The sequence below is a fragment of the Gopherus flavomarginatus genome, chromosome 4, assembly GCF_025201925.1.
Source record: "Gopherus flavomarginatus isolate rGopFla2 chromosome 4, rGopFla2.mat.asm, whole genome shotgun sequence".
Taxonomy (NCBI): Eukaryota; Metazoa; Chordata; order Testudines; family Testudinidae; genus Gopherus; species Gopherus flavomarginatus.
Genome location: NC_066620.1, coordinates 94621851 through 94642753, shown reverse-complemented (window position 1 = coordinate 94642753; position 20903 = coordinate 94621851). Strand labels below are relative to the sequence as shown.

General features: G+C 43.4%; 2 protein-coding genes across 13 annotated transcripts in view; one reads left to right on the top strand and one right to left on the bottom strand.

The window, feature by feature from the left end:
* The window catches only part of MAP3K4 (mitogen-activated protein kinase kinase kinase 4), a 166345-nt gene extending 156613 nt beyond the window's left edge, over window positions 1-9732 (top strand). For 6 of the 8 annotated variants that reach the window (XM_050949014.1, XM_050949017.1, XM_050949015.1 and 3 more), the window contains 4 exons: window positions 6261-6383; window positions 7279-7385; window positions 7962-8141; window positions 9397-9732. In XM_050949014.1, the coding sequence (XP_050804971.1) occupies window positions 6261-6383; window positions 7279-7385; window positions 7962-8141; window positions 9397-9417 (431 nt within the window). In that variant the 3' untranslated portion in view covers window positions 9418-9732. Of the gene's footprint in view, window positions 1-6260; window positions 6384-7221; window positions 7386-7961; window positions 8142-9396 lie in introns of those variants that run through there. The other 2 variants (XM_050949021.1, XR_007773825.1) reach the window with 2 other exon arrangements.
* Window positions 9733-10844: 1112 nt separating this feature from the next.
* Window positions 10845-20903, bottom strand: part of AGPAT4 (1-acylglycerol-3-phosphate O-acyltransferase 4) — a 131576-nt gene continuing 121517 nt past the window's right edge. For 3 of the 5 annotated variants that reach the window (XM_050949148.1, XM_050949151.1, XM_050949150.1), the window contains one exon: window positions 10845-14273. In XM_050949148.1, the coding sequence (XP_050805105.1) occupies window positions 14182-14273 (92 nt within the window). In that variant the 3' untranslated portion in view covers window positions 10845-14181. The remainder of the gene's footprint in view (window positions 14274-20903) is intronic. The other 2 variants (XR_007773833.1, XR_007773834.1) reach the window with 2 other exon arrangements.

Below are 20903 nucleotides of genomic sequence, written 5' to 3'. Positions count from 1 at the left end.
ACCTCTCTCCTTTGGAGAATCTGATCCTCTGTGTTTTGGACTATTTGTTATTTTTCAAGAACTCTGGATTATCTGTTATTTATATCAGAGTGCACTTCGCAGCAGTTTCAGCCCATCATATTACAGTCCAGGGCCACCTGAGATTCTCACACTCAACAGTAGCTAGGTTTCTCAAGGGCCTAATTCATGCTTTTCCTCCAGTACAGGAGCTCCCTTCTTCCTCAGATCTCAATGTAGTTTTAGCTGGGTATTGATAGGTCCACTTTAGCATCATGCTGTCGATACCGTCTTTGAGTAAAAACAGCCTTTTTACTAGCAATCACATCAGCTCAAAGGGTAGGGGAGAAACAGGCAGTCATGAGAGACACTGTTTTCCACAAGGACGACCCCATCCAAATTTTTTTTTTTACCTAACGTGATCTCAGACTTTCATCTAAACCAGATAAACCACTTCCCTGTTTTCTTCCCTAAACCACACACCAACTGGAGGAAGCTAGACTTCACACCTTGGAGGTACTCAGAGCCCTCTGCTTGTACCTCGATAGAATCAAAACATTCTGAGTATCCCCTGGACTGTTTGTTGCTTTTGCAGATAGGGTAATGTCAAGGGTAGGCCAAGCCCAAAGGCTTTCTAAATGGGTCTTCCATGGTATTAAATTATGTTAACAGCTACCTAGGGTAGGCTCCATCCCAGTCAGGTCTAGGGTTGCTAGGTGTCTGGTTTTCAACCGAAACGCCTGGTCAGAAGGGGACTCTGGCCCTTAAAAGTCTGGTCGGGGGCACAGTGAGGCTAAGGCAGGCTCCCTGCCTGCCTTGGCTCCACGCAACTTCTGGAAGCAGCAGCATGTCCCCACTCCAGCTCCTAGGCATAGGGGCAACCAGGGGGCTCCGCACGCTGTCCCCAGCCCAGGTGCCGGTTCTGTAGCTCCCATTGGCCGGGGACTACAACCAATGGGAGCTGCAGGGGCAGCGCCTGTGGACGGGGCAGCACACAGAGCCGCCTGGCCATGTCTCTGTATAGGAGCCGGAGTGGGGACATGCCACTGCTTCTGGGAGCTGTTTGAGGTAAGCGCCACCCGGAGCCTGCGCTCCAATCCCCCTCCCTTCCTCTGAACCCCTCGATCCCAGCCCGGAGCACCTTCCTTCACCCCAAACCCCTTATCCCCAGCACCACCTCAGAGCCTGCACCCCCAGCCAGAGCTCTCTCCACCCCAGTCCTGATCCCCCTCCCTTTGATCCCAGCCCAGAGCACCATCCTGAACTTCTAGCCCCACCCTAGAGCCTGCACCCCCAGCCAGAGCCCTCGCACACCCTGCCCCAGCCCTGATCCCTCACCCACACTCCGAACCACTCAGCCCTAGCCTGGAGCACCCTCCTACACCCCAAGCCCCTCATCCCCAGAGCCTGCTTCCCCAGCCAGATCCTCACACTCCCCACACCCCAACCCCCTGTCCCAGCGCAGAGCCCCCTCCTATGCTCCAAACCCCTTATCTCTGGCCCCACCGTGGAGCCCACACCCCTTCCTGCACCCCAACCCCCTGAACCAGCCCAGTGAAAATGAATGAGTGAGTGAGGGTGGGGAGAACAAGTGACTGAGGGTGGGGGGATGGAGTGAGCGTGGGTCGAGACCTCGGAGAAGGAGTGGGGCCTTGGAGGAAGGGCAAGGCAAGGGACAGAACCAGAGGTGTTTAGTTTTGTGTGAGTATAAAGTTGGCAACCCTAGTCAAGTCAGAGCTCATTTGACTGAACACAGGTGTTGATAGATGTTTGGTTGCGTGTGTGTGTGTGTGTGTGTTCACTCTGTATGCTGCCCCAGCTCTGTGTAGATAGCGGAGAGAGCAGACTTTATTGAACTGCCCAATAAATCCACAGACTCAGTTTCCAGCGAAGGAACTTGCTCAGGTTTGTTGCCGACACATATGTGCTTGTGCCAATGGACTGGCTCAGTTAGTGGCGGGACTGTCCACTAGGACAGACAGAGACGCTTCCTTTGATACTTCATTTTATACAGCAATACAAACCAGTTACATATTGCCCCTCTGACATGGGTTGTTACCAGCCATTACCGTGTACATGTTGATTTGATCACAACACCTCTATCCGTCATCCTGAGCTTATCTTTAAGAGAGGTCATTGTGTTCTTTTTCTCTTTGGGGAATGTGTTTGTATCAATCTGGTACTGGGGTTTTCTGGTACAGTAACTCCTCTCTTAACCTGAAAAATGCTACTTCAAGTAAAACGATGTTAAGCGAATCCAATTTCCCCAAAAGAATTAATGTAAGTGAAGTGGTTTGGTGCCAGGGAAATTTTTTTTCGCCTTACTGCTGAAGAACCCTCAAGGGTTAGCTCTCACACTCTACAAGGCAGCAGGAATGGAGGGAGGGGAGACAGCATGGCAGACTGACACACACACCGTGTGTGAAGGAGAGAGATGCGCTTTTCCCCTTTAAGTACACTGACCCTACACTTAAGTATACTGCCTTGTTAATTAGATCAGCTTGCTGAGACCGCAGCTGCTGCCAGCAAGCTCCCTCCATCCTGAGCCCTGTTGTGTGTCCCCCTTGCTCTGTGGAAGATGGGGGAGGGGGACACCCTGACATTAGCCCTCCTCTTCTCTTCCCCCCCCTGCGCACAGCAAGCAGGAGTGTTGGGTAGCAGCTTCAAGGCAGAGGGCAGGGGCAGGAGCAGGAGCAGTGGGGGGAGGGACAGCTGAACTGCCGGCAATTGGTGGCCTGCTGGGCAGCTGCTGCACAGGGAACTTAGGGGAGTGAGGAGCTGATAGGGAGGCTGTCAGTCCACCTTGGTTCCAAGCCTCCACCAGCTAGCTGCAACGAGCTGCTCTTTCTGCAAGCAGTGGACAAAGCAGGCGGCTGCCAGACAACATTAGAAAGGAGCATTGCACAACTTTAAACAAGCATGTTCTCTAATTGATCAGCAATGAAACAACATTAACCAGGATGACTTTAAGTGAAGAGTTACTGTACTACCCTTGGAATATGTTTCCCTGAGTGTTGTGTCTGGCACTTCTCAGGAATGTATGTTTCTGCACCGACAGGCCTGTTCTTGCTAGATTCTGTGAGCAGGGCTTGCCTCATGTTCGCAGCCTGACTTTGCTTTATATCATCAAAGTTTTGACCACTACTTTAGTTCAGGCCTCTGATACAAGGTCTTATATCTCAGGCTCTTTTTCTACTACAACAGGCAGCATCTATGGCTTCTTTGAGAAGTGTAGCCATCTCTGAAATTTGAAGGGCAGCTATCTTGGCATCAATAACATACATTTATAGAATACTATTCCTTTGTAGGGGCATCATGCTTGTTTTGGCAGAGCTGTCTTACAGTCACTGTTTGGGTAGACTCCAAGCACCCACCTCCTACACATCAGCTCACTGCTGAGAGTCATCAGAAGTGGAATACATATGGGCGAGTCCCTAAAAAAAAAAAAATTGTAACTGTGATGCTTTGAGATGTGTTGTCCACATTTTTCATGACCTATGCTCCTTCCATGCTACTATGGACATGGTAACACCTGAATTATGTATTGGCAAAGGAACTGAGGGATGGTTGGCCCTGCCCTGCCCTTAATGTCCTTTGGTGGGGGGATGGTGCAAGAACATTCAGGGCAGAGACCTGGCCCCAGTGGATACAGCTGCCCAGAAAACTGCTATCCTCAAGCACAAGGGGCACGTGCAGACAAAGGACAATATATGTAGATGACACATCACTAAAAAACACAGTTACTGTAGGGTAAGTTACCATTCTTTCCCAACAGGTACAGATTCTGCTGATAATCAAAAGAACCCTATAAATGGAGTTTATTCATGCTACTCATGTTTTCCTTTTAGTGTTATTAAGCATATAACTTCTCTGCCTCCTTTATCTTAAATAATATCTAAACTTTGTTTCTAAATGCTTTGATAGCTGTCAAGGAACCTGCTGCCAGGAGAGTCCCAACGTCATGGGACTGCACTGCCTTTCCATAAACAGCATTTTCAGGACTACTTACATTTCCTTTCTGGTTTCTTGGGTTTCTTTGGGGAAGAGCTAAAAATCCACTAAGTGGAGGTTGGAGAATATTTGATAGGTACAGGAAACAAAGGGTCCTGCACTGCCCCCCTGTGCAACGCAGAGCAAAAGTGGGGAACTGGTGGGAGGACATAGTGCCTAGATGAGCACAAAAATACGTGTGTGTGATGTGGATAGAAGGCTAGTGAGCGTGGATAAACCTGAGACAATGCCGGGATATACCATTTGCAGGGAGCCATTTTGTTGATCCATGTGTGCCACTCATTTTCCATCAAGAAAAGTCACCACTAAAGTTACAGCATTAAGGTTTCAGCATCTCTGCTGAGAGACCCACCACCAACCCGAGAGCTTCATTGTGATCACTCACTATTACTCAAGATTTTGCATGACTTGCATAGTGTGCAGCTGCTTCTATACTTGTTTGCTCTAAGTATGTGGATTGGCCCGATATTGAAATGAAGACGAATGCTGGTTACCAAGGGCCAGGTTCTCCAGTCCACTAAGTTCACGTTCCAGCTCTTAGATGAAGCAAAGTGAATTTAAGATAATTAGTGATTCCTCCTGGAGAACTCTTCCACTCCACACAGTGGGAATCTTCACTCATGAAAGGGGGCGGTGGCACAGTAGTCACCTCCTACAAATAAGCAACGTCTCTGGCTATGGAAAAGGGACTGTATCAGGAGTGGTCTAGCGGATAGTGGTACAAAACTCCACTAACCCTGATCACTAGGGCCCTACCAAGTTCATGGTCCATTTCGGTCAATTTCACTGTCAGAGGATTTTAAAAATAGTCAGTTTCATGGTTTCAGATGTTTACATCTGAAATTTCATGGTGGTGTAATCCTAGAGAGGAGGGGGAACACAAAGCACTTGGGTGGGGGTCGTGGGATTGCCACTTTCACTTGTGTGCTGTGGAGCTTCCGGTAGCCGGAGGAAGTACCCGGAGGTGGGTATGATTTCCCCCTCCCCTCTCGGGGTGGTCGTGCAGGGGAAGAGGAAGTCCTGTCCCTCCCCAGCCCTGCTGGTACTAGCAGCTGGAGCCTGGTGCATGGGAGAAGCTAGATTTCATGGGGAAGGCCTGATATCACAATCCGTGGCATATTTTTCATGGCTGGGAATTTGGTAAGGCCCTGATGATGATGCAGTGGTGTAAGCTCCATTAGCCAGGCTGGCCGTAGTGGTGAATTGGGACCCAGCTGCTTTAGATGGTAGGGTTCCATTATACTGCAGTGTCCTATCTAGCTAACTTGAACTGAGCCAATGATGACAGCAAGGGATGCCATGATGAGCATGTATTAGCCCTTACTTGCAAGGGAACCCATCATACCAGTTTGAGCTCTCATTTAACAGAGCACCTGGCAGCTGGCCAGTTATGCAGCTCTCATTTTGGCAAGCTGGTAACTATTTCAGAGGTAGCATTACAGTGTTAACTTCCTTCACATTCTTAATGGAGGGCAACTTTGAATCCGTTAACCATGACAGAGGCTTTTTAAAAGTAGGGTTAGATCAGTAAAAATCCCACTAAAAATAGCTCACACCTAAGGACAGAGTGCGAATGTGATTTTTGTGAAATGTGCAAGCAGCAGAGCATTCTTTCCTTTGCCAAAAGGAATTCTGCACTTATAATGGACCAGGACGCCTGAATTCCTAGGCGAGTGGTTTCATTCTTGTCAACACCCAAGATCTTGTTCAGAAGAGAATGAACACTTTTAAAACGTTTGAATTTTTCATGTTTATAAAAAATTGAGTAGACATGACCATTCTGGGCTTCCCTACACAGCAGCACCACTGCATCTCATTCCTGACTGATAGTCTTGGGCCTGCCAATACAGGCAGATTTTGTGGTGAGATTAGAATGAAACTCCCCAGATTCTGTGTGCCCTAAAATGGCACAAGAAGACAGGTCTCCAACATTTGTAAGACTGATGACTTAACCCACTGGGCCACCTAGCCTCCTGGGCACTGTTTTGCTTTGTCATGAAATGTAATTCTTGGATCATACTGACGTGCTCTATGGACTTCATCCGTATGCCTAGCCTTAGTGTTTACAGAAGCTGCCCAGCAAAAGGCCAGTTTGTGCTAAGAATGCATTGTCTCTGGAGTACTGCCAAACACATTTGTCACTTTCCGTATGCTGTTCGTCTTAGCACACTGTGCTGAGATGTCCCGACCTCTCAATTAAGCAGAAATTTAACAAGTTTAATTTTTTGTTTTGTTTTGTTTGCACTTCCCAGGCGCCAATATCTTCCTTACCTCAGCAGGACTGATAAAGCTGGGAGACTTTGGTTGCTCAGTAAAATTAAAGAACAACACACAGACAATGCCTGGAGAAGTGAACAGTACTCTGGGGACTGCAGGTGAGGATGAGTGTGCTGAAGTATTATGAACATGTTTAGCTTTGACTAATGAAACCTTCTGTGGAAAGACAGTGCTGGGGACAAATTTGAGTGGAGCTTGGTGTGACCTTATCGAGGAGGGAGTGCCTGGGGCAACTTTAACTGATGAGTGTATATAGCGAGGAAGGCCCAAAGTAAGCACAACAAACGGAACAATAGTAGTATATAGCTTCTGAAAACTCACTCATATTCAATGGAAAGTGGACATAGCTGTACTGTTCTCTTTGACTAGATAAACATCAAGTCATCTTTGCCATACCTCTATTCTTGACACACAGATTTTTTTGCATCCCTGTTATGACTAAACATGATAGCCTAAATTAAGACCTGGGATAAGTAGCTGCAACTCTGTGAAAGTCCCAATTATATCAGTGCTGAATTTGGTTCAGTGTATTGAATATGGGCCCAGTCCTGTGTATGAACTCCCACTGAGTGCAGCTGGAGGACTTGGGTTACAGAATTCTAGACTGCATCTGCACAGGAAGAGTGTGTAACTACATTTCACAGGAGTGGCCCCTTTTTTCTATTTAAGAAGGTACTTTCCTCTGACCCCTTATGGAAATGGCATAGGGTTCTTTTGCATTGGTGTTGAATTTTTTTTAAAGCAAAGGAAAAACTGAAAAATATGTACTGTTTCAGCCGTGTTAACTTAAAGATGAAAAACATTTATCCTGGGACTATTTCAGAGAACTCAAGAAGCCAGTAAATGATATCCTAAAACAGAAAGGAATCACCAGTGGTAATTGACTGCAGATGTATTGAAAAGCATTTGATGGCTCAGTTTAATCACTTTATTTAGGTACATTCTGTTCCTTCTGTTGTATAAATTGACGCCACCATATGTGTTGTTTCAAAGCATACATGGCACCTGAGGTAATTACTAGAGCTAAAGGAGAAGGGCATGGCCGTGCAGCAGACATCTGGAGTCTGGGTTGTGTTGTAATAGAGATGGTTACTGGCAAGGTAAGAACATTTCACATACCAGACTGCTTCAGAATGCTCTATAATATAGGCTCAGCCATTTATAAAAGAGGCTGGTGCAATCCTCATTGAACAGCATAAAATGGATATTCATTTATTAGTTCATATCCCCCAAAGAAAAATCAGGTTTGCAGACTTGCATATGTTTTTATTTCCAGTGACTAAGACTGCCATGGTGTTGCAGGGAGGTTGTGGAATCTCCATCACTGGAGATTTTTAAGAGCAGGTTAGACAAACACCTGTCAGGCATGGTCTAGATAATACTTAGTTCTGCCATGAGTGCAGGGGACAGGACTAAATAATCTCCTTCCAGTCCTATGATTCTATGATACATTGACATTTGGGGGATGGAACAGTCATTTGTTTGTGGACCTAGAGCATGGGATATGTTTCTGTTATTGGGTCTAAATGTTTAATAACTTCTTACCCATAGCATTTTCTCTTCCTCTTGTGTAATTTTTGGGGTGTGTGTCATCAATGTCCTGCGATCATTTCAAGACCGTCACTATGGGCTCACTTACCAAACCTTGCATTCAGCCATTATATTATTTGTTGCAGAGACCCTGGCATGAATATGAGCACAACTTTCAGATCATGTATAAAGTGGGGATGGGTCATAAGCCTCCTATCCCTGAAAGGGTAAGCCCAGAAGGAAAAGACTTCCTTTCTCACTGCCTGGAAAGTGATCCAAAGATGAGATGGACAGCTAGCCAGCTCCTTGATCATCCATTTGTCAAGGTTTGTCAAGCTGATTTAGTGCCAGGATCATAGTAGATAGGAATGAGAGAGATGTAAATTCATTGAATGCATGTACAACTGGAGGGCATCGTCTCTTGATAGTGAAAATGTTAAGCCAATACTAGGCAGAACACAAAAAGTAAGACATTTTAAAACACACATGGTTTGCAGGCACTATCACATATCTGAATGAAAAGATCTTCACTTATCTTCATAGCTAATAATTTAGGTTGGTACAGCCATGAAAGCTCATGCTCCGGTACATCTGTTAGTCTGGATCTCTAAAAAGCAACAATGAGTCCTGTAGCACCTTAAAGACTAACACGGCTACCCCTCTGATAGTTGGTACATATTTTCTTAAAGGAGTGTGGCTGCAGCAAACTTGCAGTGGTGTCTCTGTACATCTTATAGTACACATTCTTCATTGAGTTTGAAGGGCTGTTACTAACTTAAACACAGATTAAAGCAGCCTTGACATGGATCTTTAAATTTTAAAAACACTTATGAGTTTAGTGGTAGTACCAGCTGTGCTGTTAATGGGAGTCATACCTAAACTTTAGCGAGTACGTTTACAATGACTTGAGTAATGCATAGATGACAGTCCATTCCCTAGCAATTTAAATAAAACTTAAATCCTGTCAAAAATAGTTCTCTGGCATACAAAAATTAACGACTACTTTCTAGTTTTGTTTTTTTCTAGTGGTTGGGGTTGGTGTTGTTGGTATTCAAGCACCTGAAATGGAAGTGCCCTGTCCATTTCAAAGACTTTGTTGTTCAGTGGGATGTAGATTTTGGTTGGGACAGCTTATATAAATTGTATATGAACCAATCTTAACTTTTATCATTGTATATTAATTCAGAAAAACAAAGTAGGCCATCTATCCTCCTCAGCCACTGTTGGTCAAATTCGCTTTAAAAGCTTGCAAAGTCAATCCACACATTCTGGCAGCTTTCCCTTGGTGTTACTCTCTAGAGCCAGGCATGCTCCAAGAAGACCATTTGTCTTATCAGATTTAGAATAATGAAATTGGATCAGTCATGTCAGCAGAAAGCACTTGTTTTGATGGGTAGAGACAGCATATAGAGGCATTAGCTTGTATCATAATATTGTCACTGAGTGTTATGAAAAGAGAGGGAGTTAAACACTATCCACTTGGTGTGTGGGAAGAAGAGGTGACCTGATTTCTTTACTGCAATCTGTATAAATTAGACTCTCTTTAATTGTGACTTAATGTCTTGTGTCCTCCTTTCACAGGTTTGCACAGATGAAGAATGAAGTTACTCAACATGTGGCCTCTTGTACTCTGGTGAAGTATCTGCTAATCACTACTGTATGTAATATTTACATAAAGACTGTGCTAAGAAACAGTATAAAATTTAAACTTACCATGACTGAAGACTGCACAAGTGACAAGCGTCACTTTTACTGCTGCTCCTGTATGTTTTACTTGGCACATGTTGCTCGTGTGACAGTTTCCGCAAGTTTAAAGAAGCTGCATGTTTCAGTGAAAGTGCCATTACTACTGTATATGGACCATTACCTTTTTGTTCTTTTCTTTAAATGTTTCTCATTTAAGTGAGAACTGTAATGTTTCTCATTTAAGTGAGAACTGTAATGTTAATATGTAGTATTTTTGGACTTTCTAGGTTCGAAAAAAGTTGTAGTGTTATCAGGCGTTCTGGACCTTGTTTTTTAAATCTCCTATTTGAGTGCACTGACTGTGAACTTTTACTCTGTTTTTTTGCCCAGCTTCAGATTTGTTATGCAAAAGGCTGATTAATGAAATTACAGAAAAAGTTTTTCTCAATAAATGGTTTATTTTAGGAAGTTTTTTTTGTGCGGTTCTCTCTTCATTTTTGAAGATACAAATAAACATCCACTCTGAAGCATTTGAAAGGCAACAAAGCTTGGACTGAAATAACAGCTGTCTGTGCCAGTGAGTTCTTCTGGATAAGTTACAAATGTCTGTTGAGTTCATCAATATGCAAGCAATGGTAAGAGTATTGAACGTTTTTACCACTCATGCTGCTTGTCAAGGAAGAATGAATTGTCCAGTGGTTACAGCTTTGTTCAATATGGCCAATGCATTTTTGGAAGTACACAGCATCTGCAGAGAGGAAAAAATACTAGAGCTTTTGATCTTATTTTGTGGTGCATGCAAAGTCTCTAATCTGAACCTGAAATGTCACTGATCACCTACTTTTTGACTCTTTGTACCCCCTCTGGCTAATCTCCCCCTGAGCATGTGCACAGATGACAATGGCTATTCCACTATCCATGTAGAAGGGAAATTTAGATGACACTAAGCAAGGCCTACAGGAATAACAGCCACCAATTCCTAGTTTGCATTGAACTTCTGAGCATACTTAGGACTGCTAGCAAGAAATATAGAATGCTGAGCAATGTTCAGAAAACAAAGCAAACACAGCAACATTGAGATACAGCTGTGGTACCTATTGTCAAGTGTTGAAACAAGTGAATAGTTTCCCCTATTTAGGGAGATGACAACACTGCAAGGTGTATCTATCTCTCTCTCAACTTTTCAAATTAAACTACACATCTGTGTTGTGTCAAGCCAGATACTTCCAATAGACATGGAGGATTTGAGCTTTGGTGGTGCTGTAGAACTGTGAACAATGAGGTGATGAGAGAGATTAATTTTTAAAGAGAGCACAATGACTTACTTAGGGCATTAATCAGGCAAGAGTGCATATAAGCAACAAGGAAAGAGATCCAGCTTTGTTCGAAACACGTCCAGATGCACTAAACACCCTATATAGAGAGTGGATGTTTTACAAGGCTGCTGCATCTGTGGAAGATGGAAGTTCTGAAGGTAGTCAAAAGCTATAGTGGAGCTGCCCCCTGAAAGAGTACCTCAAAGGGTTTCCTAACAGTTTTGAAACATTTCTCCAACACAGGCTGTGGAAAGTTTACCTCCTGTATCACACTCAAGGAAGCAGAACAGCCACTCCGTAGAGTTTTACATTCTTTACTCTGCTCTTTAGAACAGAAAAGCCAGTTGCATAACCTAATAAAAAAAATGAAAAACCCTCCATGTTTGCCAATCAAATATACCTTTATAAACAGGCCAGTGATGCTGGATTGAAACATCAGACTTTCAGGGTGTTGTTGCTGACTGGTTAAGAGCACCGCAGACTTCACCATAGAAATGGATACTTCTTACAAGCACTGGGACAGTATCTAAAGGCACAGTATCCACCTGACGCTCAGAGGGGTGTTTTGAGAAACACACAACAAAAACACGTTTTATTTTGCTTCACTTTAACAGCCTTCACTCCATAGCTGCAACAGATTGGGAAGGAAAATGTTAAGCAACCCTCAGTGTGTGTTTGGTATCAGCTACATTAAAAATTCCCTGCATTTCAAAGACAAGTTTTGCACTTTAACTCTTTATTTTTTTGTATAAACAAACTTAAGACTACTTTTGTTAAGGCCATTGTAAAAACAAACATACAGTTGCTCAGGGGAGGGAAGTAAACACTGATGTCTGACAATGTCATTGTTTTAATACAATAAGAGGGGTTTTTTGGCAAGTACCTTTTACAGGTATTCCAGCAAAGCCACAAGAGGTACAGTGCTGATTTAAGAAACAAGGGCAGGATAATCACTTAAATTTAAGTAGAGCTTTGGAAGGTCCAGTCCTTGTTCATTCAAAATTCCCAGTTAAAATCAGTGGGACTCCTGGGAGGGCATGGAATGAAAGAGACAGATTTAAGTGCTTTAGTCTAATCTACTGTAACTCTAACTCTCTCTCTCAGAATAATAATTGCTATGTACTAAAACACTCCACACTTAAACATTTTTTCATATAACATTAAAATAAATACAAGGGCTGCGTGCCTAATACTCATTTGCTGTTCAGCAGTGAGGCCCTCTCCCTACTTTGTGCTCCAGTAAGATGGTGTGAACAGAGTTTCCTCTTGCTGCCCTCACTTTCAAAATGACAGGAAGGGGCTGTGCAGCATTATGGGGGGTGGCTGCGAGTCAAGTCAAGCCATGCCACAGGGTTTCTGCACAGTACTGTATTGGGCCGGGCATCTCTCGTGGTGGACTGTTCTGGTTAGTACTGTTATCCTTCTCTGCCCCAGTACTGTACTATGGCAAAAGCATGCCCACAGCCTCTATTCTCCTCAGCATGGCCCCAGCAGTTACTCCATTTTAGATGTAGAAAAGGCCTAAGGAAGCCTGCAGTTATAGGATCTTTGTACACTCAAAGTTCGCCTTCGTTTCACTGAATGGTGTGAGCCTGGCAGGAATGCAAGCATAGGCCCTATCCTTAGCAGTGAGTTTAAGAGACCTTGTCCCTATACTACTCAGAGCTCTTTAAGGCTGTGTGGGCATGAAATCCTGACGTCTCAGCCATTGTATACCAGTAAAGTGAGCAAAATTAATCTGCCTCAGACATTCCGATTCCTTCCTTCAGATGCCACATTTTTCTAACAGCCATGAGTTTCAAACCCATTCCCTGCAACTGGCCCTCCACTAAAAAAAAGTAGCACTATCCCCACTTTCACTGTTAGAAATATTTCTCTCTTAAAAGTAAGATTTGAACTACTGAACAGCAAATACCTCATTCATGGAGTTCTTTGCATTGTTAGCCCTGTTTCTTTTGAGTATCCCACTGCATGGTTTCACCATCTGTTACAAATAAAACTGCTTGAGAGGCTTTCCCCAAATTCCCTTTAGAATACCCTTGGCGGGGGAGGGGGGTCCCAACAGTAAATGGCACTGTCTAGTACAGATAGAAGTTGTGGTTTGGTGAAATGCACTATGCCCAAATCTGGGAGAAAAACAGAATAGTGGCCTTCAGGTATTCATGGGTTGCAAAAAAAAACTTTTCAATCAGGAAATTTCCACAGGTTATGATGTTTAAAAACCAAGATGGCCCAAGGGCAGGAGAGCTAGGATATAAAAGCATGCCTAGCTTAATGAAGGACAGAATTTTTTCCAAAAAGCAAGGGCTTGGAATCACTACCATCAGTAAGGTTTTGTCACTGGAAACTAGATCAACTCCATAGGGCTCTGAAATGTAAGGCATGCCCAGAAAACAACATCTAAGGAAATCATCTAGCTTCAAGTGGTCTTAAGCTGCACCCTCTGAGGCTAAGTGTAGTTATTTCTCAGAAGAGACAAAAGCAAGTGATTCCCTAACTTTGTTTTGTTGACAGACATACAGCTGCCTTTCTTTCCTACCACTGTCTGAAGGCCCATATGTCTAAGTGTTTTGTAAGCTAAAATAATCTTATTACCTCTCCCAAAACGTAAACAGTATTCAGTCTAATCACTGCATACATCAGTGCTCTGAAGCTAATCCAAAACTGCTTAGTACTTGTAAGGAATAGTGATGTACTAGGTACGTTTGTCATGTCTAAACACCAGACCCATGTTCAAAATTCACTGGGCCAAATTCTACCACCAGTTACATCACAAAGACCCCAATCTTGCAGTGTGAGCTGGAGGGACAGACCCACATACTCAGTCCAATTCAAGCTAATGGGTGCAGGGACTGAGTGGATCTCATTGTACAATTAGGACCTAAATTGGAATAGCTCAACTGAAACCTATTTTCTGTAGGGGGCCTGGTTCAATTTGATATTTCTCTAATTGAGCAAAGTATATTGAAACAAATTATCGTCAGTAAACTGATGACATACAAAATTTCCATTTTAATTTTCTTTATGATCCATTCCATACAGCATGTTGAGAAAAACTTGTATCCCGCCACAGCCAACTGTTAATTAATTCCCATGTGGACCTATAATATCCCACTAATGTTTTTTCTTCCAAATATAAGACACTTCATATGAAAACCAACAAACAAAGGCCAACCTGTTCTGAAGAGGTGAGATGCAGAACACCTTTCAGCAAGTCTGAAATCTAGCCCCAGCCCCAAGGAAACAAAATGGGAGCACAAATTCAGAGATGCTCCCCCTTTCACTTGAAAGAGCATGATGTGCAAGTAAAGAGTTTTCAGAAGTTGCATTTGTTCCCTCGGTATTGAAGCAGTCTCTGGAGATACTACATTTGTTTCTGCTTGTTGTCATTGTTGCCGTAGGTAGAACCCTTGTTAATTTCAGTCACTCCTATCATCCATCGGACACCAACAGAAGCTGTAGAGAGAAAAGAAAAAGAAAAAGAAAAATTACATAAAACTTGACTGCCCCCAGGGAGTGATTAAGCCACAAGGAAAAGGTTTTACAAGGCTACATGAGGCCGACTGTATTACCTTGCTGACAACTGTCATTATAAAGCACTTTATAAATCCATAGACCTCTGTGCTTTACAAAGGAAGGTACGTTCACTGACCAGAAATTAGAGCCATGCAGTGACTTGCCCTGGGGCAGACAACAGTTCAGGGGGAGCTGTGGAAATAGAACCCAGCCCTTGCAACCACTGGCCATGCTTCAGTCCACACGCCACTTTATACACTTTGCATATCAGAACACTATTGCTGTTCCTGCGCTAATGAGCGCCACAGTTACAAATGTGCTAAGAACTAACCACATTTCAATAGCTGAAGTCCAGTGTCAGCTTCAATGTTCTGCATTTGAAGGAGCAAATGTATTAATATGAGCCATTTGCAATATTTGGACTAGAAAGGAATTTCATTTCTCACAAAATCAAGTGAACAGACTTATTTAAAGTGCATTGGAAACCCTCATTCCCTCACACTCACTAATAAATAAGCAAACTGGGGTAACTTTGCTAAATACCTTCACTTTTTCAGCTAACATTGCTCCAGAATGTGTGGTGTAGTCTGGGTATCCCTTGATAGGTTATCAAAGGCTGCGTTGAAAAGATTTTCAGATGTGATCACTGCATCCTATAGCTCATTGTAGAAAGGGGAATCTGTCTCTGAAAGGGCAGGCTTAATACAGGTATTTGGTCTCTTAATGCTCGAGTGACACAGGAGCACAAGCCTCAGTGCCCAGCCATGGCACTTGGAGCCTGATCCAAAGCCTACTGCAATCATGGAACAATTTCTACGGATCTTTTGAAAAGCCCAGTCCCTGTTGTGGTTTTCACTGAGAGCGAAGGGGGAAGACCCTACACCTTTTTCATATCCATTATTTTTCTATCATCATTTGCAAGAGTATCATTAAAATTCATGTTTACCACCACAAGAATTAACCCCGAACAAATTCCCCAAGTCCAAACATCCTGCACATGGTAGTAGAGGCCAGTACTGGGGCACCCTTCGGTGAGGGGAGAGGTGGGATGGCAGCACCTACTGGCATGTAGTAGTAACCAGAGTTTCCCTGCACCCCATCATTCTCCAGCTGTTTCAGGTCATTGGTGCCATTGGCAAGCAACATAACTTACATCAGCCTTTAGGCTGCTCTGGCTTATGCTTGCACACAGTAGCCCCAGGATAAGGATAGTATAAAGGTGAACTTTACAAGGCCATGTTTGTACCCTTGCTGTGCACTCCGTGGCCACAGCAGAGCAACTGGCCCATTATCTGAGAATGTAAAAGAAAAGAAAAACAGTCATACATAATCTAACAGCTTTGTTTAAAGGGCCCTAAGTCAATGGGAGACCTTCTCAGGGTTGGTCCCATCAGATGCTGCAGCAGCAATACAAATCAGCCAAGAAAAATGGAAGCTGAGGAAACTTTCCCATGTTACTTTAATCAACGCTAGCTTGAAAAAGTGATTTCCCCTCTTACAACACAATGGACTTATCAAGGAGCATTACTGCACGTTTCCCTTTACCGAAATGATAAATGAGCCATTTGATATAGGTATCACATCTCTCTCTCCTACTGCCACAACATGCCATCCAGTTGTAAAGAAAACCCCCCAACTTCCTACACAGGGCAGTAAAAGGAAAACATTTGCAGAACAGGTTAAGGGTTCTTGATCCAGGGCCCTGGAAATGGCCCAGCTTAAAAGATGATGGGATATGCCTTACTAAGGAGGTATTGAATACAAACATATACACTTCACTTTGTCTCTTGGAAAGGAGTGTGCAGTTACTACCCTAACAAGCTCCTGCTCCTTGATCACTGACCTACAGGGGAGTTTTGCTATTAGCCTCCGTGGGGATAAGATCAGAGTTTTAGAAAATGGGACATATTGGTCAGAAATTCCCTAGATGGTTTATAACAGGAAGAAGCACAAGCTGATTTGGCAGTAGGTCAAAAATAATCAACTGATTAATAACCATATTCCTGCACCCCAAGCATAAGGATGGCAATTCAGCCCAGCCTTTACATGGTCACACAGGTCCCTCCTCCTCAGGAGACTAAGAGGGGATATGATAGCGGTATATAAAATCATGAGTGGTGTGGAGAAAGTGAATAAGGAAAAGTTATTTGCTCGTTCCCATAACATAAGAACTAGGGGCCATCAAATGAAATAGGCAGCAGGTTTAAAACAGATAAAAGGAAGTTCTTCACACAGCGCACAGTCAACTTGTGGAACTTCTTGCCTGCGGAGGTTGTGAAGGCTACAACTATAATAGAGAACTGGATAAATTCATGGAGGTTAAGTCCATAAATGGCTATTAGCCAGGATGGGTAAGGAATGGTGTCCCAGCCTCTGTCAGAGGATGGAGATGGATGGCAGGAGGGAGATCATTTAATCGTTACCTATTAGGTTCACTCCCTCTGGGGCACCTGGCACTGGCCACTGTCAGTAGACAGGATACTGGGCTGGATGGACCTTTGGTCTGACCTGGTATGGCCGTTCTTATGGTTCCCATTGAAAAGACTAGGGACAAGGTCCAACAGGGGAGTCCTCCCCCTTGGCCTGCTCCTGCAGATATTTTGCAGGAGGAAATGCTCAAACACCTGCTTCCAGAATGACTAATATGATTCCATTTCCCCTTCCCAGCATCCAGGCAGTTGTTTGCATAAATCCCAAGAAAAAGGGATTTGCAGTTATTCATCTGGGATCTTCTCTGGGCACCTCCCCTCATTAAGATAATTCTAAGACAAATCATTAGCAGGTGCTAATTAAATTAGTTCCTCTCATATCAGAATATGAACCTCAGAGCAAGAGTTTTGTTTTTACTGAAAAGCACAGTTGGTAGCAAAACTTATAGCACTAAGCTTACAAGAAGCATCACAGGGAGGAAAAGGCTTCTCTGACAAAAAGCTCAGCACTCTATCCTGATCCAGCCAGCCCAAACGTGAATAATTTCCTGAAGTCTTATGGGCAACCCTAGGGAGCTCAAACGATTTCACTTACTATAGTCAAGCCCTCATCAAGGTCTTTTAGCCACCAAGCAGTATCTAGGAGAGAAGGAGAGACAGAGGAACAGACAGAGAGAGAGATCCGCACACACACATGCACAATTTATTAGAAATACATTGTTAAGGCCCAATCCAACACCCACTGAAGTCCGTGGAAGACTTCACAAATACTGATCAAGTTGCTTATGAATTAATGATTTTTGTACCAATCTGAAGAAAGCAAGAAATAGCTCAGCCTTCTTCCCTAAAGCATCAGCACATCCCTAACCAATCAGAAAATACAGCCAGCATGACCAAAAGCAGTGGCTACCTCTTGTCCACCTTACAGTCAAGGCCACCTCAACTAACTTTACTGATGGGGAGTAATTAAAAATAACCAGTTTCTTTTTTGCTGGAAGTATTCCCTGACTGGTTTGCCCACGTTGGCAAGACAGGGCCAACAATGGTTCACAAGAATTGTTCATTTGAAACATCGCTGAATAAAGTAAAATCCTTTTGTTGAGAAAGGCACATGGGAAAGTCAAAAGGGAGCATTTTGCCTACAGGCTTGATTTCTAAAAGGAGACAGAAGGAAAAAAATAAGGTACAATAGGGATTTTTCAAAATCTCTTCAAGAGATGAATCTATAGGCTGGAAATAAGCTTGCAAGACACCCTCATGTAGGAAGGCATTAAAAGAAGAGACCAGAAACTGCAGACCTTTACAGCTAACCTCAGTAGTTGGAAAGACTGTAAAGTCATTGATTTCAGACAAAAATAGGAAAACAAGCACCACAATGATAGTGAATATGGATTCAAAGCGAAGTTCAGAATTAAATAATTCCTTTTAAAAACCACAGTTTGAACCTCCAAGGATGAAGCCACAGATGATCTACCTGAACCTTCAAAACAGGTTTCATCAGTGGAAGGATGTTGTAGTAGTTGGATCAGGCGAATGACACATAAGACTGCTGGGTTCTTTTCCGAGCTTCCCCCACAACTCACCAAGTAACCAAATTCTACACTAATTTACACCCCCACTGACGTAATGGAGAGTAAGTCCATGGATAATTTGACACATTGCACTTCATTTTACCAATCTGTAAAAAAGACCAACAATAAATAACAATACACCTGGCTGCGGTATAGTGAGGTTCACCAATTATATGGGATACGCTTTGAGCTTCTTGGACGAAAGGCTAAGTATTTCCTTCTAAAATGTTGCATAGAGTGTGCGCTAGGGTAAAATGTTACAGGAGCAAAATCCCAAGTGAAGGGCTGGTGGAATGAAATGTCCAGCCCCACCTCCTCCTGCTCCCTTTCAGGCAGCTATTGCCCACAGGGAGATCCATGGTCCTCAGCGATGCTGCTCTATATTTCTGCACAGCAGCACATGGTAGGGAAGAGAGAAGCTGCCTTGAGGTGACCTCGCTCGTGCAGAGACAGGCCGCGCTCTCACTCTGACTGGAAAACGCCAGTAACACAATGAGGACTCAGTTCAACCAAACAAAATGGCAACAATGATTTTGGCTTCAAATGGTCAAGAGCTGGGAAACACAGAGTGGAGAGGAAGAACCAGAGCAGGACAAGTGAGCTGGGATAATGACAAACTCAAATCATCACTGCGGTGTCTGGCAACAACAACAACAAAAAAAGGAAATCAGCATGTGGAGCTGTATAAACAGAACATAAATCAGGGCGATTGTTATGGCAACCAAGCAAACTACTTCCCAGGGCTTTTACACAGTTGTGGGTGCAGTGCTGTACCTGCTACAGGAAGTCTACTGCAGAATTGAAGAAGGTACAGTAGAGGGGAGTTAGAAGGATGACAGGGTTGGACAGGGATGAGGTAGTCATGCTTAAGAGATTATTAAGAAGTGCTCAGTTCTGAGGTTTATGTGGAGGAGATGGATCTCAAAAGCTGCCTGGGGAGAGTGGAGGGGACAGAAAGGAAAAGAAATAATAGCCCAGCACTTGAACCTCTGAAGGCAACGCTGCATGGACAGGGACTTGTATTTAATCCCCAAAGGCCAGATTCTCTTTACTGAAGTTCTCAACCTGAGCCCAGTAGCAAACAGAGCAAAAAGGTTTCGTTCAAAAACTCTATTCAAGTTTGGGGCATGGAAGACCCAGCACCAGGAGCATGCAGAGACAGGGTGCAGCTGCTACTGCAGCACAGCCTATGGACTGGCAGTAGAGAGTCCCAGTTCCCGCCACACAAATAGCTTTAGTTCCAGTTCCTCCACCCACTATAAAACTATGGATATGGTGTGAAGGGAGCACAGTCACTTACGCTTTACCCTCTTCATGCAAGGAACGAGTTGCTTTAAGATGCTTAAATGTCCATTTAAGCAGGTACAGGATTTGAGCCTGAGTTCTCACTCAGGCAAAACTCTGAAGGACTTTTGACAGAATAAGGAATGGAAGACTGGGCTCAAAGAGTTTGTCAATGCGATGAGAACCTGCCAAAGGCAGCAATACATGGTACAACCGTCATGGTATTATAACAAATCCATGGTAACCTACAGCATCACAGTTAGCCCTCGTCCCCATCCTCCTCCCCAAGGGGGATTTGAAATTTCATGGCTATAAGGGGATTAGGTAGAAACTCCCCCTATGGAACATCCCTCATCCCTGCTTCTGAAGCAATACAGACAAGACATGGGACCAGATGGATCCCTGGTCTGATTCAATAGGACAATTTCTCTGTCCTTACATTTGATTTTACAAATATTTTATCTAAGATTTTTGACTTTTCCCCTCTATACTATATTCTTTAGCCCCCCCACCCCACAACTTTGACACACAAAATTCTACAAAAAAGAACTTTGACGTTCCAAACTACTATTGTCACAATGTGCATTCTTGGGGGGGGTTACATTTGTGCCTTTTTTTTTTTAAATACCCTTCACACATTGTAAGATTATTCTTCACATTTCTCTTAATTTTCCACATTCGGTGGGAGTGCTCTAGACAACCAGAGATAAAAGATGCAACTCGGACAGTTCTAAGATATGCTTTTTGTAGACAGAATGTGAACCAGAGCAACCAGAATTTAAACAGAGCCCACAGTTCAATGTGCTGCATTCTCAGAAAAGGATTCTAAAAGAGCTCTCAACCACAAGTACAAACTCTTTGGCATTCTCTGAACTCTGTTGTAGCTTATAATGTAACACTGGTTTTTCAGTCAATTCCAAACTACAAGCAAAAGTTACAATAAAATTAAAAGGCATGGTCTTACATAGACTCAAATATTTGCAATTCTATTCAAAGGTAACACAAAGTCAATTTTTCTCTCTCTCTCGTATACCTTATGTTTCAAGGAGAGGTGGGATATGGTGTTTTTATTGTTTGCTTGCAGAACATTTTTATTGACTTACTACACTCCTGTGAAAAAGAAAATTGCTAACTTGAGTATTTCCAACCTTGCTGTGACTCAGTCATATTTAAGGTTATAATAACAAACAAACAAACAAACAAACAAACAGCAATGATAGGAACACACGCTATCGTTAAAGAAGGGGAAGGAGTAACCATGCTGTGCTTGCTATGGTGTCGTTCCA